Raw genomic sequence first — 10,845 nt, 5'->3', positions numbered from 1 at the left:
TATACCTATGGCTGATTCAGGTTGAGGTTTGACAGAAAACAACAAAATTCTGTAAAGCAATTATCTTTCAATTAAAAAAAAAGAATGTATCATTCAATTTCCAACTAAAAGGTGTTCCCACAAATAGAGAAAATGATGTGATCTGAAATTATTTTAGTGGTGTTTAGTATTTGGCTTAGTTTTTACTAAAATCCACTGCCAACTACAGAAGCAAATACAAGAAGAAGCACGAAGGAGGCTTGAAAAGTGACTGTGTCTGGTGAGTAGGATTAAGGGGTGAGGGGTGTGTAGGGGCAAGAAGAAATACTGTTTCATGCTGTAATCTTTTAGCACTAGTTGCCTTTAATTATGTGATTAAATTACTGCCCAAAGAACTGTGATAAAGGCTATGACGAAAGCTCCCAAAGAGCACACGAGAAGGACACATGATAGTCCAGGCAAAGTTTATGCCACAAAGTGGCACCAAACTCAACCCTGAAGGGAGAGAGCAAGATCATGAAGGCCCTGGTGGATGAAGTTAGGGAGTTAAGACTTAGTTTAGACTTACCCTCCAGTCAAGGGGAAACTACCAAAGAGTTTTAAACACAGGGCAATAGAGGCAAATTACTCTGAGTACACCATGGAAAAATGAATGAAAGTAACGCTAGGCTGGAAACAGGGAGACATTGGGGTTTGTAACTATAAGCAAAGTGAAAAGACAGCCTTCAGAATCGGAGAAAATAATAGCAAATGAAGCAACTGACAAACAACTAATCTCAAAAATATACAAGCAACTCGTATAGCTCAATTCCAGAAAAACAAATGACCCAATCAAAAAATGGGCCAAAGAACTAAACAGACATTTCTCCAAAGAAGACATACAGATGGCTAACAAACACATGAAAAGATGCTCAACATCACTCATTATTAGAAAAATGCAAATCAAAACCACTATAAGGTACCATTTCACGCCAGTCAGAATGGTTGCGATCCAAAAGTCTACAAGCAATAAGTGTCGGAGAGGACGTGGAGAAAAGGGAACCCTCTTACACTGTTGGTGGGAATGCAAACTAGTACAGCCACTATGGAGAACAGTGTGGAGATTACTTAAAAAACTGGAAATAGAACTGCCATACGACCCAGCAATCCCACTGCTGGGCATACACACCAAGGAAACCAGAATTGAAAGAGACACGTGTACCCCAATGTTCACTGCAGCACTGTTTATAATAGCCAGGACATGGAAGCAACCTAGGTGTCCATCAGCAGATGAATGGATAAGAAAGCTATGGTTCATAGACACAATGGAGTATTACTCAGCCATTAAAAAGAATACATTTGAATCATTGCTAATGAGGTGGACGAAACTGGAGCTGATTATACAGAGTGAAGTAAGCCAGAAAGAAAAACACCAATACAGGATACTAAAGCATATGTATGGAATTTAGAAAGGTGGTAATAATAACCCTGTATGCGAGACAGCAAAAGAGACACAGATGTATAGAACAGTCTTTTGGACTCTGTGGGAGAGGGAGGGGGGATGATTTGGGAGAATGGCATTGAAACATGTGTAATATCATACAAGAAATGAATCGCCAGTCCAGGTTTGATGCAGGATACAGGATGCTTGGGGCTGGTGCACTGGGATGACCCAGAGGGATGGTATGGGGAGGGAGGTGGGAGCGGGGTTCAAGATTGGGAACACATGTACACCTGTGGCGGATTCATGTTGATGTATGGCAAAACCAATACAATATTGTAAAGTAATTAGCCTCTAATTAAAATAAATAAATTTAAATTAAAAAAATAATAAATTAAAAAAAAAAAGAAAGAAATGACAGCCTGAATTAAAAGGGTAGTAGTGGGAATGGAAACAAGTGAATCAACTAGAAACGGTAGTGGGAATGGAAACAGAGTGGATCATCTAGAATTGAAAAGAGCTGGTAATCTGTTGGGTGTTGGAGAGGTACAGACAAGGAAACTGTTAAGACTTACATCGGGTACTTTTCATTGAAAAAGGGCTAAAGGATAAGGAGGTGTAGGTGAAGGAATATATAGCATTCCCTTCTAAGCAAGAGGACATTTTTGCAATCTCAAACACAACTCATTAATTTACAGGACTCAATGGTGAGAAATTCCCAACGCTCAATCTGAATCAGGGCAATCACCATTCTATTCCTGAATAGTTTTGTTTACCAAATAGTGCAAAATGAAGCAAAACTTCCAAAGCCTAGTAATGAACAGAATACTTACTTTATGTTATAATTTCCATAAGACATTAAGAAGAAAACAAAATGTGGAATGACTCAAGAGTTATTCAGAATCTCTACCTTCTTAAACTCTTTTAGCCAGAAACAAAAGTACAATATTTTATGGCTTAAGACCTAAATGGGCTTCCCTTGTGGCTCAGCTGGTAAAGAATCTGCCTGCAATGGGGGAGACCTGGGTTCAATCCCTGGGTTGGGAAAATCCCCTGGAGAAGGGAAAGGCTACCCACTCCAGTATTCTGGCCTGGAGAATTTCAGGGACTATACAGTCCATGGGGTTGCAAAGAGTCAGACATGACTGAGCAACTTTCACAAGACCTAAATAGCTAGTATCAATAGTAAACTTCCATGCACCCTTCTATTAACAAAGCTTATTTTCCCCCTTCAAAGAGTCTGCTTTGATAAATTTGATCAATAAAACTATCTGGTTGAGTATAAAATCTAAAAACAATTATAAAATGAAAATAAAGCTTTTATTAAGGATCACCAGAAGAAATTTTTCCAGATAACTGGATCTCTGAAGAAGCACAGAAAAGAAATATACATGTTCTTAGAGCCAGGATTTTAAGCACCATAATTATCCTGTGAAAGATACAGGAAAAGAGCAGTGAAGGTACTGAGGTGAAACAGCAGCACGGGAAAAGAGAGAGAGAAAAAAAAAAAAGAAAAAAGAGTTATGTCCTAAAGAAACCGGTTTAGGAAAGAACCAGAGAAGGAAATGGCAACCCACTCCAGTGCGCTTGCCTGGAGAATCCCAGGGACGGCGGAGCCTGGTGGGCTGCCATCTATGGGGTTGCACAGAGTCAGACACAACTGAAGCAACCTAGCAGAAGCAGAGGGAAGCAAGAATGTCAGAATAAGGAGAACAAAGAATTTTTGTCTACAATAAATTGCTTTCTCCCATATATAAAGAATTTAGTTACCTAATGATGTATTTCTTTAAGTCCACGTTTAAAATACTGTTTATATAAACCACTTTTTCCCCTTCATGAGTACTCACGGTCTACGTTTCTTCAACAGCCACAAAATATTTAGCATCCTGAAATAACTATAGAAAACTAGCAAACTATTAAAAAATCACTTTATCAAACCAACTTTTTACCTAGTATAGAAGTTCTGCCACTTGTTGGTGATTCTACCTCTTGTATGGCACTAAGTTCATGTTGGTTCAAGTCCAATCCACCTCTTATTTTTGCTACAGGTGGTTTTGAGGATTTCCTACCCAGTTCTTTGTCCTGATGCACACCTATCAAGTCAAAAGACAAAGTCAGGCACAATACAGATCTGTTAACACAATGAAGTTCTTCAATTAGCAAGTGCAGGAGGTGAAAGCAAAGAATCATCATCAGGATAATGAGTACAACAGAATGCAATTATTAGTATCTTACCACTTTGCTTGGCATTACTACCTTCTGAAAGGAGCTGATAATCATCACAGTTGCTCCTGTCTGCAGGACCAATGTTTTTTTGATCGTGGAGATGAGGAAGCCATTCTTGGAGCTTCTGGGTTTCAAAATCATTTTCAACTGTGGGCTTACTTTCCTGAAAAAGTAGATAGATGAAGGTGGGGATGACACAGGATGAAGGGTCATGTGAAGAAGTTATTAGATTTGTAACTCCTTCAATTAGTACCTCAAGCAAACAAACAGCTCCAACTACATTATTACAAATTTATCTATAGATTAAAAAAAAAATTAGAAGTACTTCTAATATTGAAAGGGTAGTAATTCCACTGAAAAGAACCACCAGTCACAGCCTTGAACCTCAAAAACAGCCTCCACTGCACCTTTCAAGATTAGATTTGAGTATCCCTAGACCTCACATTCTCATGAATTCAAACTTCTCCTGAGCATCAAAAGAACTATAGAATTCTGTTCAGGCTAACTCATAAATTTAGGAAACAGTCTTTTAAAATACAATAGACACATTCATATATAGGGAGGTATACTGTCCCCCATATAGAGAAACTATGAATAGAAACCAGAGTCCTCTCAACAATTCAGTCACAGCAGCAGGTCCATGAGCCTAAAATCACACCACTTTTATACCAGGTGTTAGTACTGTCACTTAAAGAAAAAGATGGTACTCATTTTGATTCTATACAAATGTCAACAAAATGCTCTAGAGAAAGCAAAGTCTGCTATTTGCCTAAGAGAAATTCTGCTAACTAGTTATTTTACAATTTAATCTTGTGGTAAGCTCAAAACTCTTTATGACAAAACATCAAAACACGGCCTACATTTTTAATGATGTTTGCATTTGGTTGTATCAAACTACTGGCTGAAATTAGTTGGGCTTCAAATAACTATTAACCTCATAAACACCATGCAAGGCAGATGAATTTTTATGTTTTAAATCCCATGTTATTTAAGGTAGAAAATTAAAGCACAGTTAAGTTCAAACCACTTATTCTCAATAACTAATAACTTACTATTTCAGCCTAGGAGTAAAATAAGTAGTTTGGCTGAGTTACCTGAGTCATCGGGTTACTGGTGATGTTTCATTCTTAGATATTCAAGTTTCATACATACCTGGCTGTCTTTGAAGAAATCCTTCAGAGTCTCCCGATGTTTCTGTGTCTGTTGCTGCACGGCTGTCTGTGTTGGTACAAGCAATACTTCTTGGGCTTTCTGACTAAAAGGCAGAACTTCTTTTTGTAGCTCCAACTGCTTCTGAAGTCCCCAGTTATCTTGCTGAGCAAAGATGGGTTGTGAAAAACTCAAAATTCTATCTTGAAGTCTTGGGCTCACAGAAGCACTAGAGGGAGCTGCATATTCAATCTTGGCTGAATACAATTCACATATGTTTTGAGATTTTACCTCAGCAAAAGGTAGTGGAATAAACGAATGTTCTCTTTCCTTGGGTAGAAACAAAGAGGGCACAGGCTGCCCAGAAGCATCACCTTCAATCAGTTTTGTGTGATTGACTCTTAGCAGTTCTTCCTGGGCCTTTTCACTAAAACGTAGCACTTCACCCTGAAGGCCCAACTGTGTGGACACATGGTCTTGCTGAGGCAAAACAGCCTGGGATAAATGCAAAGGCCTCTCCTGAGGTCTAAGAATCTCAGGATGACTTGAGGAAACAGCAAGGTCACTTCTAGCTGGAAAACACTTTGGCATTCCTTTAGAGTCAGCAACAGGCAGTGCTACGTGCGATAAGGATGAAGAGGCGGTGGTCTGCTCAGCTGAGACCCCTTTTTCCAATTTACTTAGTGTTTGCAAAAGGCATTCTTCTTGGACTTCCCTCTGTATATCTAACTGCCGTTGATAGGCCTTTAAATCACCATGGTGAGGTTGGACAAAACGCTCAGGTGACTTTCCCTCAAGTGTATATTGTCTGGGCAAAACCAACTCTCTTTGGATTTTCTCGCTACATGGAAGGGGGTTTGTCTGGGCATACAAATGTTCTTGTTGAAATGTGACTGGATAATCTTGTTGAGGCAAAACAGGCTGTGGTAAACCTAAAAGTCTATCAGGCAACCTTGGTATCTCAGAATGACCTGAGGAGACTATATTATCACTCTTAGTTGAACAAGGTTCTTGGATTCTACCAGCTTTACTAGGAGGTAATGGAGCAAGAGGCTGTATGACTTGGGGTAGGAAGGAGGAGGTGACAACCTGCTCTGGAGACACTCTTCCCTTCCACTCACCCTGTTTGTACAAAAGAAATTCTTGCTGAGCTTCCTGCCTAGACTGAATGATGGCTTCCCTCTGTGTAGCTAACTGTTTTTGGAGTGACTTCAGGTTATCTTGCTGAGGCTGTATAAGCTGTGATAACTTCCAAAGTCTATCCTGCAACACCGGGATCTGAAAACGGCTTGAAGGAGTTCTACTCTCACTCTCTGCTGAAAGAGGTTCCCGAGATTCAGCAGAAGGCAACGAAGTAAGAGAGAGCTGTCCTAACCGGGGTGTGAACGAGGGGCAAGTCTGTCCAGAAGATACATTCCCTTGGGATCTCTGGCTGAACTGAAGGGCCTCCTCTTCTCTGTCTAACTGTTCTTGCTGTCCTTCCAAATTACCTTGCAGAGGTTGTGTATGTCGTGAAAATCCCAGAAGTCTTTCCTGAGATCTTGGGATCTTCCAGTGGCTCAAGGGAACAGTACTGTCACTCCTGAATGACATGTATTCCTGGCATCTTTCAGATTCAGCTCCCTGAGACAAAGAAGTGCCAGTCTGTTCAGAAGGGAAAATTTTTTCTAATTCACTTTGTTTGTGTACAAATTCCTGAGTTTCTTGTTTATCGCCAAGTATTACCCTCTGAACGTGTGACTGATTGTGGAGTGCTGTTAAATTTTCCTGCCGTGGCAGACTATACTGTGGAAAACTAAGAGACGCATCCTGAGATGCTGGCATTACCAAATTATTTGAGGGAATAACACTATCCCTCTCAGAGAAATAAAAGTTCTGAATTCTCCTAGGCTCAGTTTTAGCTGAAACTTGTGAAGCAAGTGAATGTTGAGTGACCACTGGCAGGAACGAAGAACTCATCTGCACAGACTTAGCGTCTTCCAAATCCCTTTGTTTACGTGAAAGTAATTCCACTTGGGCTTCATGCCTGGCCTGGAGAGCATCCCTCTGTGTAATCAGCTGCTCTTGGAGCAACTTCAAACAATCGTGCAAAGGTTGGAACTGTTGTGGGAAACCTAAAGACCCATCCTGAGATGTGGGCATTTCAGTCTGGATTGAGAAATGCTCCTTCTCAGTCTTAGATGAATACTGGTCCTGGATTTTTCCAGACTGAGGACCAGCAGAAGGCAGTGAAGTAAATGTATGCTGAGCTACTTGAGGTGGGAGAGAAGAGGACCCAGTCTGTTCAGCCCATACTCTCCCATCCAACTCATCCTGTTTATGCACACATAATACTTCCTGGGCTTCCCGCCTAGCCTGAAGGCTGTCCCTCTGCGTTTTTAACTGTTCTTGGAAAAATTTAAAATTAAGCCTATCCTGAAGCTGTGGGACCCCAGGATGGCCTGAGGAAACACCAGTCTCTTTCTTGGTTGGAGAAGATTCCTGGATTCTCCTTGACTCAGCTTGGGCTGAAGGCAGTGAAGCAAATGAATTCAGAGGTACTAAAGGAAGGAATATAGAAAGGCCAGTTTGCCCTTCCAACTCTTTCTGTTTACACAAAAGCAATTGTTCCTGAGCTTCCTGTCTTGTCCGAAGAACTTCCTTCTGTAGGTCTAACTGTTCTTGGAGAGCCTTCAAATTACTTTGCTGGGCTATGATATTTTCTGAGAATGGCAAAGACTTATCCTGCATTTGGCCAGCTACAGAGTGGCTTACAGAAACTACACCTTTGCTCGCAGTTGAAGAGGGCTGCTGGATTTCTCCAGACTCGACTTTAGTAGGCAGAGAACTAAAAGAATGCTCAGCTACCAATGGTAAGAATGAAGATGGTTCAATTAACTTAGAAGATACACTTTCATTGTTCTCTGAGAACACTTGCTGGGAGTCTGAACTTTGAAAAGCTGTTGCCCCAGATGTTTCAGCTCTTTCTCTAGCATCCTGTACTGTCAGTGGCTTATCATGTGATAAAGCCCTTGAAAGCATTTGAGAATCTTTAGCGACCAATTTGTAGTCTCTCTGTTGTACTTCAGTCTGTGAGAGTTGCTTTTGGTGTTCTTCTGATTCCAAAGCTTGCTTGGCTAAAACATGTGAAGTGACTAATGCTTCAGTTGTTTCTACCTGTCTTTGTGGAAAGCGACTCTGTCTTGAAACCTGAGAATCTTGCTCTAATTTGGAGATCTGTACAGGTTGTTTGTCAGGACTCAGTTTGGGTCTCTGACCTTGATCCTCATGCTCTGATGGAACACTGGGTCTTTCAGATTTTGGTGGTGGCACTGATGTAACAGAATCAGGTATCACTGGCGTAGCTGACATGGATGGGTACTTTCCTCTTAACATTGTCTGATATTCAAGTAATCGCTTCCTGGCTGTTTCAACAGACTGCTTGTGAAACCTACCCAAAACAAACAAATGTTACTCTTTTTTGATGAAAACAAAAACAACCTACATTCTCAAGTGTTTATACATTACATTCAATCTAGGGATGGCCATAATCAAGGCAGAAATGGAACAATGCTATTAACATTGCTCTTTGAGAAATCTACATGTCATAATTCTAAAGGGAATCCTGTTAAGATCTTCATATACACCAAATAATAAACCCTGAAAATGTAGCCACACAATATCACATAAAAACTGTACCCTAATTAATACCTGTTTTGCTGTAATAGCTGTTGCTGATAAATATGAATCATCTGCCTGTGCCTATCTTCATCAGAACATATGGTGTATGATGTTGGAGCAGTGCTGACCTAGTAAAAGACAAAGCTACTAATCAAAAGGCAAATACAGAAACAAGTACTAGAGTATTTTACATAAACTGAAGTTCTATAATTGTAAACTTCCATATAGCCTTTTTTTTTTTTCTTCTTAAAAAAGACTGGCACTTCCATTGTTGAGAAATGAAGTAATCTGTCACTCTCGTTTAGTGTCAAGGAAGTTCAAGAGCTCAACATACCTATTACATACAAGTTATGGTCATTGTATTAGCACTGTCTAGAAACTGAAAGATGAGAGTCATCAGGTTTGTATAAACTTACTTATACACATATATATATATATCAATCAGGTTTATATAATCATATACATATATACTTTAAAAAAAGATAATCAAACACAAATTAGAAAGGTGTTTTACTTTTCTGAACACTAAGATTGATTGTTCTTATCCTCCAACAGTCTACACAGGGATGAGATTTCCTACATCCTACCCCAGTCTGTTGAGTTTTTTTTCTTTTTTCTTCTTCCAGCTGAGCTCTGAAGCAATCAGTTTCTAATCTTAACTTCTGTTGTTCAATCTGTTCAAGCAATTCCAACTGCTTTTGCTTCTGTTCTTCTATTTCCATTATCTAAGTAACAAAAATACTACTGATCTATTAACAACAAACTCATACCAAAGTTTACATGCATTACAATGAAAAGTAATAGGTCTCATCCCCAAGAGTACCAATTCTCCAAGAAGAAAGTGGTGATATTTTATCTGTTCCTGCCACTGCCAGAGGAAGGAAAGGAGTGAGATGGAGAAAGGGGAAAGGAGAAGGGAGAGAACTAAAAATAAACATATTAACTATTTCTATTTCCTGGGAGCACAGGGAAACCTTGATCACCACTGAAGCACCACCTCCAGAGAAGTAGCAAATTCTGTGTTCACATCTTTAGCTCTTATCCTGTTTTCGGTAAGGATAATGCCTAAGAAATTAAATATCAAGACCTCCCACAACACTTTGATTTCTTAGGCATACTCGTAAAAGGGTGCAGTTATCTAGAAGTTAAATAACAGTATAGTGAACAACATTCAGTCTTTACTGTCAGGCATGAAACAGATGGGAAGACAATGGCAGAGGCATGATAAACTCTAAAATTATACCAACACACACACACACAAATCCAAGAAATAAAAACATCTATGTTAAAGTAACTACGATTCATGAGGACAAGGACTAGTCTAACTGGTTGCCTGCTAAATCCAACACCTTCTAGTCCTTGAAATATACATAAGAAACAAGGAATGAACAGAAAAGGGAATCTATGTGAAGCTTTATTAAGCGGCACACTTCTGCTAGAAATGATCTAATTTTCAAAATTAAAAATGTTTCAATCTGATACTACCTATTCCTCATCAAGCAAGAGTGACTATAGCTGAGTTCCTGTCTTTACCTTCCTTCAATATGGTAGTCACTAGCTACATGTGACTATTAAAACTTAGAGCAATCCAAAACAAAATTTAAAATTCAGTTTTTTCAGTTGCTCTACTCATATTCAACAGCCCACATAGCTAACAGTTACCATACTTGACACAGATATGGAATATTTCCATTACTGTAGAAGAATCTATTAGACAATACTGCTTTACAACACAGATTAGAAAGCATTTATCTGAGAAAAAACAATGGCTCATAAGATTATCAACCCTCAGATGTATTTTTTATAAAAGCTATGACTATAAACTGATTGGTTTAGTAACAATTAGCCTCTATCAAGTTAATTTGTATTAAGAAAAATTTTTCATTAAAGTAGAAGGGCCCAATATTACAGTTGTAGAAGCTGAATTAAAATTTTTTCTTTGAAAAACAGCCTTTCAAAAAAACTGTTGGGATCACAAAGTCCAAATGTTTAATATCATGACAGGGACTCAGTTATTCAACAAATATTTATTGAGTACTTACTATATATAAGGCATTGTACAAGAAACTATGTAGGGTAAATTGACTTTTAAAAAAGACAATCTCTGCCTTTATCAAATGAATGTATAAGGTAGAAGAAATGGTATCAAAAGTAGCCGGATTTTAAGACAAATCTCACTGGTCAAACAAAACTATAGTACCCAGGGGAAGAAAGAAACCTTTAAAAATAAAAATTTCAAATTACCTGTTTCTGCCTCGCTGCCATTCTAACTCTGACTGCTTTTTCCTGAGGATGAAGTAGAACTGAACTTGGAGCTATGATAGGCTGAGTGGTTTTCATTTCTAAGAGAATTCCCAAAGCAAAAATTAGTTTCAATAATTTAATACAACTGTAATGTCCTTTGTTCATTT

General features: G+C 38.9%; 1 protein-coding gene across 8 annotated transcripts in view; it reads right to left on the bottom strand.

The window, feature by feature from the left end:
• The window catches only part of CEP295 (centrosomal protein 295kDa), a 49,490-nt gene that overhangs the window by 20,527 nt on the left and 18,118 nt on the right, over positions 1-10,845 (bottom strand). For 7 of the 8 annotated variants that reach the window (XR_826632.1, XR_826633.1, XM_010855174.1 and 4 more), the window contains exons 11-16: positions 10,679-10,776; positions 9,022-9,159; positions 8,465-8,562; positions 4,778-8,204; positions 3,635-3,788; positions 3,349-3,492 (exon numbers count right to left, since the gene is read on the bottom strand). Coding sequence is in view for 6 of the 8 variants with exons in the window: in XM_010855174.1 (XP_010853476.1) it covers positions 3,349-3,492; positions 3,635-3,788; positions 4,778-8,204; positions 8,465-8,562; positions 9,022-9,159; positions 10,679-10,776 (4,059 nt within the window). In the remaining 2 variants the exon portion in view is untranslated. The remainder of the gene's footprint in view (positions 1-3,348; positions 3,493-3,634; positions 3,789-4,777; positions 8,205-8,464; positions 8,563-9,021; positions 9,160-10,678; positions 10,777-10,845) is intronic. The other variant, XM_010855175.1, reaches the window with a different exon arrangement.

Source organism: Bison bison, unplaced genomic scaffold (assembly GCF_000754665.1).
Source record: "Bison bison bison isolate TAMUID 2011002044 unplaced genomic scaffold, Bison_UMD1.0 scf7180017864356, whole genome shotgun sequence".
Taxonomy (NCBI): Eukaryota; Metazoa; Chordata; class Mammalia; order Artiodactyla; family Bovidae; genus Bison; species Bison bison.
Note: the sequence above shows the minus strand (reverse complement) of the source record. Positions and strands in the feature narration are given on the sequence as shown.